The sequence below is a fragment of the Dermacentor andersoni genome, chromosome 6, assembly GCF_023375885.2.
Source record: "Dermacentor andersoni chromosome 6, qqDerAnde1_hic_scaffold, whole genome shotgun sequence".
Taxonomy (NCBI): Eukaryota; Metazoa; Arthropoda; class Arachnida; order Ixodida; family Ixodidae; genus Dermacentor; species Dermacentor andersoni.
Window position 1 is genome coordinate 134,092,461 of NC_092819.1, and position 21,685 is coordinate 134,114,145.

The window sequence follows — 21,685 nt, forward strand, 5'->3', positions numbered from 1 at the left end:
GATGCTAAAGGGACAGATGGCCGCTACTACTGCGCAGGCATAGCTACTTGTCCAGCGGCATGCAGTCAACAAAGATTGCCGGAGGCCCGCCGTTTCGCGGCATGTCGGAAGACCGCTGCCGTCGCGGCGCGTACCGTGGTGCGCTCGAGCAGTTTCGCACACATGATGTCTGCTTATCGCTGCTGTGAATTCATTTATAGCAAGCATTTCCTCGCTGTTGTATGCCTAAATCTAGCAACGTGCAAACCTTACCTGAAATTCAACTTCGTATACGACTCGCTTCACTTGCGATTTACACCGCGCTAAAACTTCACCGCTTATACCAAGAGCTATGCACCTCGCGGTCGAGTTGGGCCCGTTCCCCATCTCATTCCTTGTAGGTGGCAAAACTTCCCGCCAAGGTACTTAAAGTGCCTGCCGTCTTCATTAAGTCTGCACCGTAATTAGTTCTTGTCGTTCGTACAGGCGTGCTACTGGAGCCTCCCGGGAAGCCCAGTCTTAGTTTAGGTTAGGATAAGATGAGATTCGACTTGAAGTCTAGACTTAGAGGCTGGCGTTTGTGCAAGCGGGCCAGGTGCGGTTCCTGAACCTACACGCAAGAAATATACGTGATGTCCCAACCATCATGCACAAAGATTCAAACATATGCAAATGCTACGTAGCTGGACAGAACCAAGGCAATCTTGTTTACCGACGCTTCGAGATACTCAGACTACTTTGAGAATTCTGCCTAATTACGTAGCCTTAACTACTTGATCAACGTCTCAAATATTATAATTAGATTAAATGTGTCTACGAGAAACTTATACATAAACGTGAAAACATCGCTGCCCAAGCACTCCGTACAGATGGTTAACCAGCGAAGCTGAAACGTGCTGCCCCGGTCTTTACCATTGGGTTGGTCATGACGGTTCAATACACGATGGCTTAGTAGGCTGCCGGAACCTCGGTACGCCGTTGCGGCTTGCACTCGGCTGCATGAGCCTATTCTTGTGCCCGGTCTGCATCATCGGCACAGAGTAGACGAGCTCGTTCTCGGTTCTGCTCGCAGCGTTGCTTATCCAAAGCTGCATGCTCCCAAGGAGTACGTATGATGCGTGGCCTGCCCATTTCGGAGCCGGCGAGAAACTGTTGCCCGCGCGTTCGACTGCCACGGAGTAGAACGATGTCACTGCTGGCGCAGCTAATCCAACACCACCTAGACAGCACAAGGCCTTTTTTACTCCGATCCGTGACGTCATGTTATTTAGCGCGACTGCCATAGAATATAATGGAGTTGCTGCCAAGTAATGAACAGAGATTTTGACGTCACCGCTTTTATCACGCCAGCCTTATGAATGGAAATTCCGGACCGGGCAGGGTGACGGCATTGTTTGGATTCAACAAGCCTTGTGCTATCTAGGCGGTGTTGGTTAATCGCGCGCCTCTCTTTCTCTTACTACATTCGCGCATGCGGTTGCGCTGGAGCAATTTTCGGCGTTCAGGCGACCGGATGAAGGACGTAGGGACGAATCGGCTAGCCATATAGAGCTTCGCTGTAAAACGTCACAGTTTAGATCGAAAGTCGAAGCATACATTGCCATCGAAAATTAGGGGACAGCTTTACGGTGTAAGTCTAGGAGTTCCGTCGGCCACATAAACTTGCAAAGATAGGCATACCATACTCGCGGACAACTTTCGGCGGCTGTGAAAGTAAAGCAATGGACGCGTGGGTGCTGCACATGTATTACCAAGCCAAGTAGTCCCGCAACGTTTGACAGTGCTTTAGGTTGCTCGGAGCGGACGCTAAATCGATGCAGCTTCCACGTGCGACGCTTTTGCGTTTTCCCAGACGCCGAAGGGACAAGCCGCCAAATAAGTAAGCTTTACACGCAGTGGTGTGTGTGTTCTGTCTTAATAAACTGCTACTAATAAGAAGTTGATGTCTTCTCCTCCGCGGCCTACGCTAAAGTGGATTGAAACGTGTGACTCTTTTCACAAGCGCTCTCACTTGTACGCGCTTTGCCTCCGTAGCTTTCCCTCACAGCCACAGAGAGTTGCCCACGAATATAACTAAATTAATAGGCATGTTGTCACCCGCGCACAAGCCAACGTGAACACAGCTCACTCGATGACTGCGGAGGCTCGCTGTCAAAGCGCTGCAGTGAGGAACCACGGCAGCAGCACGGAGCGAATTGACCTCCTTGCAGCCGCTCGCATCAGCGCGAAATACACTTTGAAAATACAACGCACCATGGACTCCGTACCCGTCCCAGATGGCTTTCAAGATACAGCCTTGCGCACCACGGAAGGCGGCGGGCTTCCTCCCCGTTTTCCGCCGTTGCGTGCGCGAAATTGAGCCACCATCGCTGGCTCACCCTCGAACGCTTTCACTGGCACATACGGTATACGGCACGCGACGACGATTTTATCGCTCGTGGACTTTATCGGAACCTCACGGCGACGCCGAAGCCGACGGGAGAAATACGCCTGAAACAACCATATTATTACTATTCCATTAAAGCTCCCGGTAAAGATTTCTGTTGCTCAACACGTTCTACATCAAAGTGTTTTTCCGAGCGTGAAAGCAGCCCGCGAATATACGCAAAATTGACGCGCGACTGGCTGCTCGAGACACTTTACGTGTATTCAGGGGCTTATTTCATGCTCAAAAAAAAAAAAAACACATTTATGTAGCAGGTACTCAGCAATAGAAAACTGTATTGGGAGTTTTTCATGTTGGTTTGCAATATTCTCATTGACAATTTTCATCTAACCGTACTATTTGAGAAGTTGAATATTTAATTAAGGCTAAATATGTAATTAGGTGGAACGTAAAATTTGTTTATGATGAAGCAACATCGATACGCGGAAGCGGCAGCTGTGCCGGCAGCTACCGGCAGCTGTGCCGGTACCTCCAACGCACGTGACGTCATAACCACAGAAGCGCAGGCAACGTGCACGGGCGCCGTTGTCAAACTCGTTCTGCCTCTTATTATTCGTTGAACAGGATTTAACACAAATGAAGCGCATGAAGGCCACCTTGTTTCACTAAGTTCACTTCCCAATGTATATATATATATATATATATATATATATATATATATATATATATATATATATATATATATATATCTATAGTGTTTCTCTAGCAATGTCGAATTTATGTTGATATATTTGTACCAAACATGTTAAACTCATTTACATTGATTTTTAGAAGTTGGCGCCATGCTTGAAGCCTGGTTCACCTTTGCCACGAGACGGCTTGGTATTGCAATATCTCCGAGATCCGCGCACGCATTCCTGTAGCTTACACGGACGTAAGCCTGGGGACGCATGCGGGGGATGCATACGGGGGCTCGAGGTAAGTAGCTTCGCTGGAAAACTAATCTGAGTGCCTGCAAGCGACGGCAAACAACGTTGCCCTGGTTCTGTCCTGCTATGTGGCATTTGCATATTTTTAAGTCTTGGTGCAGGATAGTTGGAACACCCTGTATAGTGCGGGTAGAGATTTAGTGGACGCTTGATAAAAAGATACTCATATGCTGAGTATAATCGACACTTGAATTGCATGATAGGTTCCAAATCGGCATCGAGTCCACCATTTCCGCAGCCTTCGCTATTTTGGGGTTTAGCATCTAATGGCTGATGAATCATTTATTGCCAGTGCTTCACGTGCTACTGTCCCAAATAAAAGCTGAAATAAGCCGAGTGCAGGGAAAAAACGCGTGCAAACTTGCCCGGTAGTTAGCTAATAAAATGTTTGTGCTCAGTCAAACATTAACAAGGCTGAATGTCTCTTTATATTTCGCCATACCCTGCGAGAAGACACTCTTCACCCGTGCCCTCTTCTTCTGTACTTCTAAAACCATGGCACAGTGAGCGCAGAGCTGAGTGCACTATGAAAACTGTACAGGTCACGAGGACTGCAGGGATGCCTGTACGCGATGCTTATTGGCAGCTTCCATCACACTTTCAGTACTGAGGAACTGTTGGTTCCGGGATGCAGGTAGGATTGCGAATACGTGCCTACGTACTGAGAAGGTCAAGACGTAGCGTTTGTGTGGGAGACTTTCCTGCGTCTTTATTCGGCGAAAGACCGACGCCGTAGCGCGAAATATGTAAAGAATCTAGGTCCACATGCTACACGCAAGCGACTGTAAGCCGATTGCGTTTTGAGGATCGGTCCGGTTACGGCATGATTACACTTCCCCGATGATCGGCTAGCGTTACAAAATGGCGGTTAGGCTGTATTGTTGGTGCGATAGCATGCTATTGCAAGCAGTGCGGGAACGGGATAAACAACAAGAGACCAGGGGCGGCTTGCACGAGCATTCAATAACGAAAATAATAACTAATTTAGGAACGCGTTCTAATATGTTCTATAGACAGTGCCTAGCCCGCACCAGAAAGCGCTCTTAAATTCGGTATTGCTTTTGTTATTAAAAGTTCGCGCAAGCCCCCCCAGGAGCTAATGGCGCTGATCTCTAGCAAGGTTTAATGCACATGTGTTGAAAGGTATAATCATCGAAAACCAAGAAATATATATCTCGCCAAATGAAAGTGGAATTAAGTACGCAAAAGGGGAGGGGCCGTAACTTTGCAGTCACATGGTTTTCATGTCGAATAACTGCATGAACTCCGAGCTTACGCATCAAGGGCTGCGCTTTACAGTGCTGAACACTTCGATGATCTCGCGTGTGCCCTGACCTGCGTGCCTCTTAATGATTACGACTTCATTGAATTTTCTACTGCACGGACGAGAACGTTGCTACGGTGCTCCCGGAGGCGATTATTACAACACCACCCGGTCCACCCCACAGCGAAGAGGGATGTCATAGACGAAGCTCGCGATGAAGCTAGTGAAGCGTGGCTTGGGCTCTCTCTCGCATTCTCTGTTCGACAGAAGGACATCTCGGTCGACCATCGTACATAAGGCGTTCAACTTGCTTGGCGCCGAGAAAACAACCGACACTCCGGCCTTTTCTGTTGCCTTCTTCCGCCTATAGCACAACCCATGCACACACGAAATGCGGCAGTTTTCGATCCGTCAATCTTGCTTTTGTGGGTTCTTTTTTCCGTGGGGCAGTCTTGTGAAATAGGCCTTCTGCCAGATGAACCAACCAACACCCTGAGAAGCCAGCTCGAGCCAGGCGTTGTAAGGGGACTGCGAAGCTGTTTGCAATCTCGTTTGAACGAGACCTTTTCCAGCGCACTGTTGAGGGCAGCTTTCGCGATTCCCCCATCTTCACTAACCCTGACTGGGCTTACATAGATGGCAGGAGGCTTTTCATAACTCTGCTTTTGAGTGATGTACTTGCATCGACAAATGCTGGATAATTTCGCCAGGACCTCTCATGGTAACCCAATTACTAAGGCCTAGCGCCGCTGAGCTCGGGGTCGCGGGTTTAATCCGGACTTCAGCGGCCGTGTTTTTGTAGAGGCGAATTGGAGAAGCGCTCATGTGTGCGCGCAAGCGCAAATGAGCGTTCGTACGTCAGTAAGTGCAAAACGAGGCGCACAATAAAGGACTCCACGTAGTCAGAATTATACGGGAGGCCCATGGCCTGTGCCATAACCAGGATCTGATTTTGGCATGTAAAAGGACTATATAAACACACACAGACACACACACACACACACACACACACACACACACACACACACACACACACACACACACACACACACACACACACACACACACACACACACACACACACACACACACACACACACACACACACACACACACACACACACACACATACACACACACACACATCACATTTTCGATGGAACCGCTATACAGGATTGGCAGAAGTGAAAAAAGGGTCTTGCGCACTTTTCACTGCTTTCGTTATTTTTTACGCTCTATTTGGCACCAAGAAGTTGGCACCAAGGAGGCCACGTCGTCCTTTTACGAGAGCTGATATTTAGGCTTGTTGGTAGAGATACATCGCCGAGAACCTGCAACTTTGCACATACGAATCCAGGAATGATCTGCGCCATCGTCGCTGTAAATATTTTTTTCGCCGTCCGTGCGAAGTGTTGCTGTTTCGGCAATGAAGTGGACCATTTCTTAACAGCAAAAAAAAAATAACATAGTAAATTTGAGCAGTAGTGTTTCCAGCCGCCCAACCTTGATTCTGGTCATAAAATTACGACTGCCTTAAGATGTTCCACGCAATTGATAAGGTAACTAAACCACGCATCCCTTAGTCAATCAATCAAACCGTCATCAGCGCTTAGTTATTCCGACGTCGATGGAGCACTACTCGAGACAAATCGGGCGTTCGGCTTTTTCTGCTGAGCCGCATATTGTGACACTGGAAAACATCAGCCCCTACGAGCCACCACGTCTTTTTCTTCGCGCTTCGGGCGTTCAATGAGCCACTGCCGATTCGGAGCCTAAGGATCTCGAAATTTCGCGTACCTTTCTTTGAAGATCGGAAGAGGTCCTCCGGCTCTAGTCTCACGGCTGCCAGGCTCAGGTGGGGGGTCCTTGGCCGCGCGTTCGCTGCCTGAGTGCCACTTTCTCCATGTTCGGGCAGGTCTTCTCCAGCGTCGCTTGCGTTTATATTCGCCCTATCCAGTGCTTGCGAAAGTAGCTTAGCCTCCTCCGACGACCAGGCATGGTCGTACACGACACCTGCAAGCGATAAGACCAAAAGGTAACGTATTAAAAAGGTAATGTGCCTCTGCTCATTTACTTCAGCCGAGTCACACAAATTGCCAAAACAGGTTTTCATGCCGATGAGCTTGATCAAAATATTAGAACGGTATCAAACACAGAGTGTGAGTTATTTCAGTTTTCCTTATGAAGGCTGGTCAGGCAGCCAAAACGTAAGCCTCTTATTCGAGGTGTCTATATAAGAAGACATACCATACTTTTCTATGTTTTGACTAAGAGCGGCAAGATAAAAGAACAAAAAGAACAGAAAAACAAATGTGAACGCTAGACCAGGGGGCGTCCACGAGTGCACTTACGTAAAACCTAAATATGATCACCTTGCGTATATAAAAAAAGAAATCTTTCTTAACAACAATCTCTGCGTAAAAGCGAAAGGTTTGTGTCTTGTTCAATTCGCGAGACATAAAGAAGAAATTAAACATGACAAACAGGTTATTCCACAGAAAGATTAAAAGAGGTTCTGAAGCAACTTTCGGGTTTGACAAAAAAAAGAAAAAGGTGGCGGATGGCATACGCTGCTGTGAACATCTCAGCCAAGTTTTGCTATCGTACGCGGCGGAGCTTGCAAACGGGGCTCTAAGTCACCTTTGTCTCAAGCCGTCTCATTTCAACTGAAGCCTTCTCCTAACTCTTTTGAGGACGCTTTATTTCTAATATAGCATATTACGGACACGCAGCTGCTATTGGCAAACACCGGACATCGATCAAGAAGAGTGTTTGGATGACGGCGCTTGTTCTTATAGATACCTTGTATATTTATTTACGCAGTTTATTTAACAGACTTAAGTATGTAATAGGCTGCTTTCCAAATCCCGAAAATAGTAGGTACTTCGGGAAGAAGCCGGCTATCGTCGGTTCACTGTTGGCCGCGGCCGCCCGCGTAGAAATTAAACCGTAGCCGCCATTCATATCGGTCCTGCAGCCGTCGGGTCTCGCTGAGTGCAACTAGTTTCGAACGCTCAACTAGCCCTGAACCATGCGAAACTTAAGGTCAGACCACACGCACGCTTGCCAACGCACGCTCAATCCTGGCCGTGCATGGTTACATTCCTTGGCAGACTATCCTTCGCACTGAGGTATTGACCGTTCTTCAGTTGGATGCGGCTACTATCCGTCGGTCAAGCTGGTGCTGTACAAAGCTGGTCCAGAACCCGTAGCACAGCCAAACTGGAGCATACGAACGCGAGCGCTCGCTCAAGCCCTGTCGTGCACAACGCAAACGCTGCGCAGTCGCAGTACAGTTGCATGTAGCTGCCGTCTGCTTCGTAACCTCGATATTGCTGCCGCTTTTGGGTATCGCGACGAGTCCGCTCCAAGTACGCACTGCGGCTCGCCGAGAAGAACCACGTTCGGCGCGACGTAGGTGCAGAAACCAGAAAGAGTGCCGTCTACAGGAACATCTAAAATCAACATTGAACTACGCCCCGTGGTGACGATCAGAAGATGGAGCGTTGTGGGGAGACCTCGCTTCGACATAGCCTTGGCAATGTCATTCATTGAAGAAGGAGAGAAGGCACCGCAAACGGGCTGTTTGACTGCCACTAACTCCGCTTCTGCTGAGCGCACTGAAGTACTTTATGTGGAGAAGTATTTCTGAAATAGTCTACTATGTTTTTTACTCGAGGTACACTTTTCGACAGCGACAGTAGTTCTGATTGAAAGTGACCCTGACCCACTTTTTGCCGAAGTCGAAAAGTGCACCAGGGTCTCTTTCAATCAAATCTACTGTCGCTGTCATGAAAAAAAGGCAGCACAGGAATACACGGCTGAACAGAAATGGAGACGACCATAGCTAAGCCGTGCCTGTTTTCAAGAAACGCTGAGAGTTTCTATTTAGAAGAAATCAAAGCGAAATTTTCAAAGAGATAATTGGTCATAATTTTTCTTCCATTCTGATCCCACCATTCTTAGGCGATTAACGTGTTTGGCTCAAGCGTCACGAGTCGCCAATTTACATGCCGGCTACCAACTAGGTTTATATTTCTCCATTCTCGATAAACGTTCCCTGTTCCCTCTTACGGAAAGAACTCTCGCATGCACTACGCGAAATCGAAACCCATACAGTGAACGATCACTCATAGGAAGTAATTTATGCGTCCTTGAAGGATTATTGCTTTGAGGAGAAACGGTTCGGAGTTGAGATGGTTCATTTACCATGTCATCCTAAGTAATGAATGTCGGCGCAGAAATTGTTCCGGGATTTCTGATTGTTAAACCAGGGCTGAGCTTCATCACTTAACCTGATCACTTTGATAGTTAGCTTGATCACTTTGAAAAGGGTGACCGGATCTTCAGCAAGACTGAAAATTTGAGTGGTATTATGGCCCTTGATTTTCTGTCTCGTAGACGTATGCGTCATTCTGAGTGATGTACGCTTTGCGAATGCCAGAAACTTTAAAGCATGTCTCACAAAGAGATATGGTAGCCGCTGTTTTCTAACGCAGCCTGCAAGGGTAACAAGCTAAGTGGAGAGGGGGAGAAGGCCCTACTGAAAATGAAAGCGCGAGAAAGGGTCATTTCCCAGTTCATTTATATTTTTGTCAAACTTTCTAGCATGCGAAAAATAAATTTACAGAAACGAAGTCCATTTCATCCCCGTAGAATATGGCATGTTTAAAAGTTTAGCAACAATAAGTCAACAGAATTCACACAACAAAGCTCTCTTAGTTGTACAGGGCACATTTAACTATCCGTTTCGTTGTCCACGTGTCTCCGTCACCTGACTCTCGGGATATATTGGCATTATTATAACAACGAAAAAAGGAAAAACTATGAAGTGCTGAGTAGCGATTGAAACTTGGGAGAGGCCGATTTTGAGCCAAAAATTCTACCTCTTAGTCATACCGCTTTTGTTCATGAGCTCTTGTCCTGTGTGCTTGAGCCACTTCATCACTGACTCCACAGCAAAGTGTGAACAAATACTGCTTAAGCGGAATATTATTCAAGATCTATTGAGCGCTTGTTCAAACAACAGTATGATGCGATGCTCTGCGGCTTACCAATGAACCAGCGTCAAGGTGGAAAGCTATAAACGATATTCAAATGGCAAAGATGGAAAGGTTGAATAAGCAAAAATAAAAAAGCGAGAGAAAGTTGCATTCACCAAGGAGCGAAACTCGCACAAAAGTATGCGTCTCAGTCAATAAAACAATCAACAACATCAATCAATAAAATTCATTCTTCGGGAAAACACATCGCTCTTGCGCATCTGCAAATAAATGTTCAATCGAGCTGAGTAGTGGCGAAAGCGTATAGAACTTATTGCACCTTCTGAGGCGTAACTTCTTCGCGGGGGGAAGCACTGCATGTTTTGTTTTGCAACGGTACGTATGTTAAAGACGAAGGGTTCCTGCAATATGTCCTTTTTTCTAAAGTTCTCCGAACCTAATTGCAATAATCAAAAATACTAAATCATCAATTCTCCGTTATCTATGCACAATATCCAAAGGACGCCTTGACGAATGCTATATGTAGCCTCAACTGGAGATTGGGACTTATGCTCCTGCAGATGTTCGCCCGTATATCGTTCGAAGAAACAAGAAAGGTCACACAGCTAGTCGCGAGCCAAGCCATACCAAAAGTGGTTTGGTTGCAGGGAATCTCTTCAGCGAAATTAACAAATTAACTGTTACTTCCAACCCCTTCCTCACAGTGACGAGCGTATTGGATATTCATTTTTTTGTTAATAATGGTGTAATCCAATTTTCATTCCGTGAGAGGTGCGTTCGGAGCCTCGGTATTGTTTGGAAGGTATTGTTGTATTCATAATGTTCGCTGAGAGATATTGCAAGCGAAGCAACAAATCACTGTTTATGTTGGCAACAGCAAAAAAGTTATACTGGCCGAAAAGGACTGCACCACCATACTCATCCGTGCATTTTTTTTTTATTTGATTACTTTATTTTTTTGCGGATGCAGCGGTGGAAGGCGAGCGCTGCTGGAGATGTGCGAGCAAGAACACGCTGCATTTTCTCGCATCCTCGGCTTAACGAGTGTTCTGCCTGAAACAGTACAGGCAACGGCAAACCAAACGGGGCCAGGCCATTAGTGCGTCCGAGTTTCGAGAACCGATTTATGGGATGCGTTTGTACGTCTTTAGTAGTCGAGACAGTTGCCCTTGTCTGCTTATGCTTCGCTAGAATTGCGGGCTCACGTGCTTACGAGATTAAATTGATATTTCGCTTTACGTGTCCTGCAAACATATGCACGTGTTCATACCACGATTTTATTATCCTCATGTCTAAGCAAAATCGCCGACACGATTACGTTTTTTTTTTTTTTACGTGCTTGCGATTTGGAACACAAAGTGAATCGTATTTGATGTTCAAGTCATACTCTGTTCAAGAATATGCAATGTGAAATCCTCGAATATTAGTTTCTGTCTGAATACAACGAACCCGAACATCAATTAGAGATAATAGGGCGATATCTCACATTAAGCAGTGACACGTCCGAATGACTCTTGTTCGAGAGAACAAGGTTTGGCTGCTGAAGGCACCAGTTAATGAGGTAATATTCCGTTTAGGTCTATTTCTCGTAACTAAATAAGCATTCCTCTCCTTCGGCATCGACAATTAATTATATCAATTTAGCTACAATAAGTTGTTTATTTCACCAATGTCACCACGCTTGACATCACCTGACATTGATATTAGGTGCTGCTGAATCACAGTTACCTCGTTCAACGTCGAAACCGGACACTATGTGCAGGCGCTACCATGTTGTAAGTTTGTTTCATTAAAGCCATTATTATAGTGCATCCTATTTCCTATTTTATTTTTAATTTGTTGATCAATTACAAGCTCGTCAGTAGCAGACAAAGCATCCTGTTGCGAGCGGCATTGATGTATGAAATGGTGTTCACAGGCGTTCTGTATAGCTAATTGAGTCTACGCGAGTTTTCTAAATTACTTTTTTGAACATTGAAAAAATTTCGTGTTCCAGCTTTATTTATAATGAAAGTTTTTTTTTTTCTGAAATGATTCTGCTTTATTCAATTCTTACTTTTTATTCACATAGCCCTACTCTATACTAATAAAAGCACGAGAAAAGACAGAGGGTTCCTCAACTGGTCTGACGAAAAGCTGTTGTCTAGGCTGGCTGATCGCGTTTTTAACTGTAAAGTGTTTCATTATAGTGCCCTACATCACGGCATATTTTACTATCTTATACGAACTTGCGGGTAAGGTGTTTGGTGATCCAACTTGGTAATTTGCTCCAGGGAGCAAGAGCAAGAGCAAATCCCTCATACAGACACGCACGCACCCGTAAAGCAAACGCCGCGAGAAAGGTCGCCCGCATGCTGTTTTTCACAGACGCACTTTTTAGGGCATTCGGTTGAAAAAAAGTCGGGATCATCCGTTTTGGGGGCACTTTTGTGTTTACGTGCGCGTACGTGTAGGTGAGTCTGTTTTCTTGCGCTCGGAACCAAGTTTTGACAGAATTACATGTGATGTGCGTTCCCTTTGAAACGTCGGAATAATTGTCCGTGTATACTGTAGTCTGATGTGAACAGGAACTCGCTTGTTCGGGAATCTACTGACACGCTTCATAACAGATTACTTAGCATAATAAAGCTGGTGTATAAGGGTAATAACGAATATAAAGATTTACTGAAATTTGCATGGCATATCGGTCTTCTAGGTGTAATCAGATTGGGGTGACGGCAATGTCGACAAAGTCGGCTGCCTAGGGCTTAATGCTTTCCTGCACGAGGTCACAGTATTGGTAATACGATTTGATTAGTTGACAATATTCGCCCCCCATTATTTTCTCTCTTACAGTGGAGACTTTTGGCATTGGATCTCCTGACACCTTGAAGTCAAAGATTCTTCAACACATTTCTAATCTGTCATTGCACCAAAGGAAGTGCCTCCTGACGTGACCCTATAATTTCAATGTTTTCCCTCATCAACGTTGCTTAAATATGTAAGACTTTAGGCGTGTTTCGTATTTAATATGTAATATTCTTGTTTGTGAATACTCGCATATACACAAAAAGGTGTAATTTACTTTTGGGACCACTGAAACTTCCGTTTCTTGATTCGAATATTTTCGCCGGGCGAAAATTTTGTCAGTGAGTTATCTTGCACTCTGTCCCTCGATAGTATGTTGAAGAGCGTTCTTTTACCCTTCTTAAATTGGCACATTTTTCCACGAACATGTGCGCTGCTTTACACTCGCTCTAATTTGTTATGCAGGAGTGAAAATGATGATGAGCGTCTGTGGACGTGGATATGAAAGCGAGAACGGCGGTAGTAAATGACGCGAGTAGAAATGTGAGCGCTCTTGTTTATGTTTAACTTAGAAGACTTCATTCGATGGACTTCGCATATTATTTCATATCCTTGTTAACGAATTTTAATGAAGTTGTGTTCCTAATGATCGCCATTCTCTTGCAGCCAGCGTGTCCATCTGACACATTACGTATTTTTGTGCACCTATCTACATCATTGTCATCAGTAATAGTGTTCACCCTTACAACAGTGCGGCTCACCATACGCAATCAGCAGTGTACAAGCTGCGGAGACCATCAGCTATTGAGTAACTTCCTCGGCGGCTGTAGTGGTACTACCCACGATTCTCGGAAGCGTTATTGCGTCACCGAACAAGTCCTCAATAGGTAATCTATTCAAACAGCGAGCGGCGGTAATGTGGTTCAGTGACGCCTTAGTTCCGATTCTAATTGCAGCAGCTACTCCTCGTTATCACACCATGGAGAGAAAGCAATGACCCAGCCGGGTTATGTGTTCGACAGTTCCTGTTCGACAGCTCCTGCAAGCTAAAGCGCGTAGAAAATGCCTTAGATTACCAAGGAATAAATTGACTGTGTCCGCCTCGATGGAGAGCAGCCGTCGGTCGTTGCCAGGTTATCGTGCGAACTCTTTCGCGCCCAAGTACGGCACGTGCTCATGCAACATTACACTTGCTTCACTTTGTGCTTCAGAGATGTGGCGCTTGCTTTTTGTGCACTATCAGCGAAGTTCTTTCTGCTACGTTCTGCCTTTGTAGTTCTATCCATGGCACACTTTTAGCACGTTAGCTAGAATCAGCCCATACCTGGTTCAGCTCTAGCATATTTTCTACTTGAGAATGTGCACACTCCTCGATGTCATATCTATACTGGCAAACTGATCAAGACCCCGCCATCGACCATAAGCGTCTGGATCCAGTCAACGAAGCCCGTGGTATCAAAGCAGCTCAGCCATAGAACAACTACGACAACTACTGGGCTGGCTGCACTGCGGGCAGCCTTGGCATAGATTTTGCAACAGTCTGCTCGTTAGGGGGTGAAATTAAGTGTTTCACACTCGGCTATTCAATGTTTGAGAAAAGAATGTCTCCAACACTACTTAACTGTTGACATAACTGCTTTCGCACAATGGCCTGCGAGTGAAGTGACAGTGTTGGGCTGCAGTGGTGGCTCTACCAGTGCAGTACCAGTGCAGTTCTGGTCACCTGGTCACCTGGTCACCTGATCACCTGGCGCACACAGTGACTCCTCCAAACTCAACCTGATACCATTTTCTAGAATTGACGCAGTGGCGCTTGTGTGAGCCGTTGCTAACCGTCATTAAGCAGTCTATGGTGTAACAGAGAGCGCCAATGGGAAGAACATATCCTTTTCGGCCACATCTGCAACTCTCATATACTACGTTGTCTGAATACCATTATCTGACATGCATTCGTGGCATTTTCTTCAAAGCCGCACATCAGACAGTAGTGATTGAAAATTCACATGCCAGCTTGCCCCTGTGTCCCACCTGTGATGTTGACGAAGAATGACGCCGTTTTAGTTGTGTTTAAGTAGATTTTGCCGCTTCATCGGCTTTCTGACCAGTGCATATTTGGGTAGTGTCGAAATGCTTCCTTATAACACAATATAACGAGGCTATACGGTACGCGCTAACGTACGAAAAATAATTTTTGTAACAGCGCCCATCTGAGCTGAGTAATTGAATGTCGAAAAATTCTTGGTGTTAAAGAAACCAGGTAAACAACAGAAAAGGTATGTGGCCTGATAAAATTTTTCAATTAACTTTTTTTTGGCAGCCCTGAAAATTCAGTGCTATGAGATGGTGTGTCATTTTGGAGAGCATAAAGAATGTAAAGCATAACGAATTAACGATGCCCTATGTTTTGGCTTTCGCTAAAACACGGTCACGTGCAAAAGCTTCAAATTAGGCACCTTTGTGGCTGATTAGGCCTATGTAGCATGTCCCGGAAAAGAAAACGTTTTTGATACGAAACGACTAAATGGCCCATGGCGCAAAAAAGCCAGCGTCTGTAGCAGCGAAACGGCAACTAAATTGGCTGCGAAGCCACGTCACAAGCGTTTCTCGACGAAGCACAGCCGCAGAATTTTAACACCAGGTGCCGCATTAGCGCGCCAGGTGTTGCGTGAGGGGAGAGTTGAACATTACTGCTGTCGGATTCATAACACATAATAAGTGGATAGGTGGCCTTGGATTTCTTTTTCGCAAAACAGCATCCTTGATAACTATCCCGTATATTAGCGCGATAGCGCTAAGGGCCCCGTATGGCAGAAAGTCCGGCGTCGGCGTCCGGCGTCAGCTGTCGTTTCAGTAATAGTAACTCAGAACCACGCATACCGAACTACGCAGGCCCTCTCTGTAGAGCAAAGAAGTAACTGAACTAAGTGATATTCTCAAAGTAAACTGCATCAGAAAAATTGCATAGTACGTCTTACAGACAGCCTACAGACATGATAGCGCCGGATTGTAATTTGAGTATATGAGGAAACATAATACTGCTACGCAGAAACTCCAACAGCAACCCCTTCTCATGCGGTAGCATTATCCAGCTGCCATTTGAAGTCTGTCTTAGCAGGAGTGAGGGAGTCCCCTTGGTTCCTTGCACACCATAAAAAAAAGGAACTACGCAGCTCGCCTTCGTCCATAGCGTTCACCGCCAGCGTTAATCGATAGACATTACGGCTACATAAGCTTCACTTGCCGGGAAGCGTCAGAAGCCCTCAGCAATCTTTCAATGCTATCGCGTTCCACTGTTAAAGGCGAAGCTTAAGCATCCTCCAAATTCCTATGTCGCTCAGGTATTGTGACGTTGTGAAGCATATATATATATATATATATATATATATATATATATATATATATATATATATATATATAAATTCTTAGCAACATCACTATATCTGAGGGACTCACCTAACATGAAATAAGTTTGGAAGCAGTTCTTTGCAACAAGCGCGGTTCCGCCAACCATAGGCATCATTAGAAAATCTGAAGGACGCTTAAGCTTTGCCTTTAAGAGAGGAGCTCAACAGCATTGAAAAACTCCTGAGTGCTTATGATGCTTCCAAGCAACTGCAGCTGATGTAGCCATAATGTCTATCGAGGAACACTGGCGGAGAACGGTATTTACGAAGTCGAGCTTTGTAGTTCTTTTTTTGATAGTGTGCAAGGCAGCGAGGGGGCTTCGTCGCTCCTACTAAGACAAACTCGAGTTCTTTAGTAATTTCTGAAGCTCGTCACCCCCCATTTCCAGTCATACGAACGGTTGAAACATGCCGACATATTTATCGCACCTTAACCCAACACGAGAAGCATCCATTAAACCTCGCGCTCACCGAAAGAAACAAAAGCAAAATTCACGATGTTGTTCGAGAACAAAAAGCATTATTACCAAGATTTGAATTATGCAAAGTGGATGTTAGTTACCCTCCCTGCATGTTAACATGCCCTAAAATAGAATTATCGGTTGACGGGATTATATCAAAGAGAGACATGTTCATAGCAGCCGCACAGCAACTGGCACTCTTTCAAATTTACTCATTATATCCCCAGTACATCCACGTTTATACAGATGGTTCGTGTCATAAAAATTCCTCGACTTCAGCATTCGTCATTCCACATTTAGTGCTAGAGCAAACATTTAAATTATCCGGGGAGACTTTTTCCACCATGGTAGAACCGTTTGCAATTCTGCGTGCTTTGCGTTTCATAACATCAGAAAAACATTCGAAAAATGGGTTATCTTTAGCGATTTGCAAGCCGCTCTCGCATTACTACAGAGCAATAAGAAAAATTCTTTGAACACTTCGCTATTGTATGAGACGCTCAAAGAACTTACTAAAGCAAGCGCAATGAACCACGTAATTGCATTTCAAGGGATACTTGCGCACTGCGATATTCCTGGTAATGCTGCAGCGGACGCAGCTGCGAATCGAGCGCACAATAATACAGAGACAACCAATCTTCCCCTATTGCGTATTGAAGTCCGTCTGATCCTGAGACAGATTTCTTGTCGCCTCAGCAAAACTACCTGGTTTGACCAGCAAACTCAAAACTCGGAGTTTTACTCTATAGACCCATGTATAAACTTATCAATGCCGAAACCAACAGACAACAGACAACAGAAAATTTGAAACATTGGTGCACCGACTGCGTCTTGGTACTGCATTTACGAAACACTTCTTGTGCAGGATAAAACGTGTCTCTAGTCCGCAGTGTTCTTGTGGCCATCCAGACGAAGACGTGCCTCATCTTCTTCTGGAATGCACGAAATACGATACACAAAGAACGGTACTACAAGCTAATTTGTTTATATTAGACAGAAGACCATTCACTCTTAAAAAGATACTTGGCCCATCGCCAACTGCGGGCCTTCAAAAAAGAGCACTTCTTGCTCTGAAAAAGTTTTTAGATAACACCAACATTTTGGGAAAATATTAGGTATCCGATGATTCGAATACGCTAAATGAGTTACATAAATGTTGTTCGTGGTTCATAATTGGTTTATGTGGTGATCGCAACTTTTACGCAATATGTATAATTCTGTTCTGTACTTGCAGTGTATTGCATGTGATGTGTGTTTTGGCTGTTCAAAACATGTGACTTTATATATGCGTACGTGGACTGAACTAATGCGCAGAACATTGCGATTCATGTACTGTTGGACTGTATATTTTTTATTGATCCGGTGTTCTACTGAGTGTTATATTTTGTGTCGCTATTCTTCCGTTTTACGCAAATTTCTTTCGTTTGCCAAGTGACAAGGAGTAGCCGGTGCCACCATAAAGGCGCCAACCTCGCCTAACATTCACTTAACTAAAAGACGAGACAAACTTAAAACGGCGTGTTATATATATATATATATATATATATATATATATATATATACATATATACATACACATTTATATATATATATGTATGTATGTGAATTTTCGTTACCACTTAAAAGAAGCGTGAGCTATGCAGAGTGGTAGCGTATTTGCTTTTTCCTCTTGAACTGGATATCTTGCAAAACATTGTTAGGAGAGAGCTGCCATGGAATTTACAACTTTTTGTCTCCTCCTTTATACGAGGTTCCCGGACATTAGAACAACATATACCTGTGGGCCGCCGAATTACCGCCATAATTTACAATAATAGCTTCTCTACTAACCAAAGGCGGAACTTACAAATTCTTTTGGTCGTAACTTCTCGAACAAGTTGTATATACGAATCTTTCGCAAAATCTTACTACCTTGTATAACAGGTATCATAGGACACACATCATACGAATACTACGAGTGCTTGAAGTTCCAGAACATAGCTAGTCGCAATAAAATTTCGTGTTATCAGTAATTTACGAAGCATTTCCCAGTTATATTCAAATATAACTTGGTCATATCGGTAGACCGTCTTATAGGCCGCGTTGGCCGTTCCCGTAGGCCTTTCAATTCGGCAACTGAAGTACCAATTGGAACTGCCGTATAGGAACTAAAACCTGGCTGGCGTGCTATGCCATAGTTCACCCACGTTGGGCTATTTAACATGATCTGGCGTTCTCTCAAAAAGAGAAATTGATAGATGATGCAGGGGTGCGTTTAGTTATGGGATATGTATAATTCATAGCAATGTAAAACAATAGCAGTTCTATGGGATACTCCGCGCGTTTTCCTCTGCGATTGGCGCACCGTTTATCGACAAGCTACGAAAATCCGTTCCAAGTACGTCATCTTGACTCTTACGCGGCTCGATTAAAACGATTGCCTGAGGGTCCTTTCGGTGATTTTTCGTGATTTTGTGAATGCGATCCAGAGTGGATACCTTTCTTCTTTAGTGGTTACGAACATGGCGTCCTCCAGACGGTTTCCGTCTTGGAGCGAGTGAGCGTCTCAAGTCTTCCGCCAAGGTTTCTTTGCTTTTCCTGTCAGGGTCCGACAGTGACACACTGCAATCTGTGTCGCAATCTCATCTCAAGCCAATTAACGGCCGGTAATGACTTCCCCGAGGCAAGCACACAATTAGTACTCCTGACAAGGTCGAACATCCTTCCCGCAGGGTGCCTCTAACAGTTTTATCACTTCCTAGGTATTTGAAATGGGCTGCAGTTGCACCGAAATGCCAGCGAGATTGTGTAGTGAACGAGATTAGAAGAGCCTTAGTTTTAGATGTGGTGAGAGAAATCAACGCTGCACGATAACGATAATACACGTGGTAAGATACAAAGACCGCCTTATTTTATTTACCGTGCTATAGCTGCCCCCGCACAGGCCAGACCGTTACGAATGCAATTTCACGCCTTTGATAACAACATATGACTCAATATTTCGAGCGCGCCTTATTCATTTGTCATTATGGAGGGCCTCGAGAAAAAGACAAAAGTGTGAACTTTATTTAAAAAAGGTCCATATGTGCCATCGGCGCGGTATCACACTGAAGGCGTTGCCGGCACATGCCGACTTTCCTGTACTCATAATGACTCATAATCATGATCAAATGGGGTTATCTCAGGATTTCGCACGACTTCTCGTGACAAGGAGAAACAGTTTTAATCGCTAATAATCGATGGTGTAAAAGAATAAATGCGGCCCTAAAGAAGCGTATATCGTGAATAAAAAAGTGGATATTAATTAAAAAAAATATGATAATCACCTTGATTCTTAACCCTTGACGTTACAGGCTAGAACATTTGAAAAACAGAATCGGTGCCATCGCACTGAAGGTGCGATGGCACCGAAAACATTCATACTATGGCTTGACTGTAGTTGTCACTATTATGCTAAATGTGTCTAGTACAAAAATTATCAGCTAACGTATAAACGGCATGCACACAAAATATAATCAAAACCAAAGTTTAACCAAATAATGCATAAAATTTCAGTGTAGGACGATTTTATCATATCATCCACTCGACCTCATATAAAAATCAAACATTAAATTATTATCTGAAATTATCATTTAAGTATGTCTTTCCGTTCCTGTTCTGTAAGCTCACAGCCTTTCCAGCAGCTTGACATAATGGAAAGATCTTTGTATAAGAAATGCAAACGCCCGAGGCCATTTGAAGGTTCCTGTAGAAGCGCCAAGCGCTAGCTTCAAGTCTATCGAATATTGTTTGCAGTTGAATACTTGCTGTTCGAGGCGCCTCCTCACTTTGGTGCCGCATGGAAGACGCTTGAACTGTGGCTTTCTTATAGAAGAATACACCGTTCGGCACCAAAGCGTTTGTTGACCTTTCCCGGCGGTGTTTGTTCCTCTCGGGAGCAAACGCAACAAAAGCTTTCGACTAAACGACTTATCTGCGCCATCGCCTGAAGGCCATTTGCCGTCGCTGGTGCCTCAGCAGAAAGCCGCATGCGGAGTCTTATCTCAGAAGCGGAGGCAGTCTTGCCACTGAAGTACGCGCGCGTATTCGAGTCAGGTAGCTACGGTCACATTTCTTGAGGCCTGTAATCTGAGCGCTTCTAAAGTTCGTACATACTTGTAATGTCCGAAGACCGACAGCAACAGAACTTTGTTTTATGGCTCTTCTTCCTCATCTTCTGCTGCCGTTGCGAGTAGAAGCAGTTCTTCGTCTGCTTTTGTCCTTTGGGTCCCTCCACCCTCCCTGGCTTTGTTTTGTCCCACCCCTGGATATAAGAAATAACATTGCTGATGGCTGCTACTTTCATGACATCATCTTCCGTCATGTACCCGGTGGTTTTGAGTATTCCGTCTTTTGTAGCCGTTTTCATCACCTTAAACGGTGCCGCAAGCAATGTTAGCGCAGCCATAGCCTTTACGTATTAACATCAGATCGCGTAAATTAATAGGGGGAGTATTGTTGTTGTGGCGCTTGTCAATTGCTTGCTCAAGCGCTACCCTGTGTTTTGTTTGCTTCTCTACAGTTTTATTGGTCTCCGCAAGGCGAAAATTTGCTTTATACCGAGTAAGTCCTCTGCAGGCAGGTACGTTGGCTCACCGAAGGTAGTGTATTGAGGACCTCATCCCAAAGCACATCTATGAGATCTGTTGTGATGGCACATTGCTGCTTGAAGACAACATGGTGAAGACATGAAGAAGACATGAAGACAACAAGGTGAGCCGGCGAACGGGGGTACATCTCGCGTGAGCGAGAGAGGAGCGCGGCCCGGATGCGCGAGGCAGGAGGGCCGTTCCTCTCCGGCGGCTGCTACGGGGCCTCGATGTTCTCCTTGCTCGCCGCTCCGTACAGAGTGGACACAACCGCGTCGTCTACTACGGCGTTGGCCACGCGAATTGCCGACGCCGTAGCAGACGCCTGTGGCTGGCGCCATAGCAACGCGTTGCCGGCTCTTGTGTGTTTTGGAAGTGGTCTGCGACGTGGCTAAAGTGCACATCAGCGTGGGCCTCATCTTCAAATCTATCTGCGATGTTTTTAGAGCGCGCGTAGTGCCAGTGGCTTCGTATACGCTGTGCTTTCGACGTTTCGTACGCGCTGAAGCGGCGTACGCACGGAGGTCAATAGGCTCGCGGCTGCTATACCGCGATTCCTAACTCCACCGTTTTCGCAAACAGTTTGCGCTGTCATCGAGCGATATGCGTTCATGTTTACCTGTGCGCGCGTAACACCGTGCTGGTTCATCTAGTTAAAACACGCTGACGGGCTAGTTGGTTTGAATCCATGATAGAATGTGTAAGCGCGACTGAACAAGGACGTAGAAAGAAGCAGACACACAAAGACAGCACTGTTTCCGTGTGTCTGTTTCTTTCTACTTCCTCATTGAGTCACCACGCTTAC

The 21,685-nt window shown here is 45.2% G+C and overlaps 1 protein-coding gene across 1 annotated transcript in view; it reads right to left on the reverse strand.

The window, feature by feature from the left end:
- The window catches only part of LOC126523556 (glutamate receptor ionotropic, kainate 3-like), a 134,444-nt gene that overhangs the window by 76,236 nt on the left and 36,523 nt on the right, over positions 1-21,685 (reverse strand). The window contains exon 2 of the mRNA XM_050172153.3: positions 6,416-6,631. Within this exon, the coding sequence (XP_050028110.2) occupies positions 6,416-6,631 (216 nt within the window). The remainder of the gene's footprint in view (positions 1-6,415; positions 6,632-21,685) is intronic.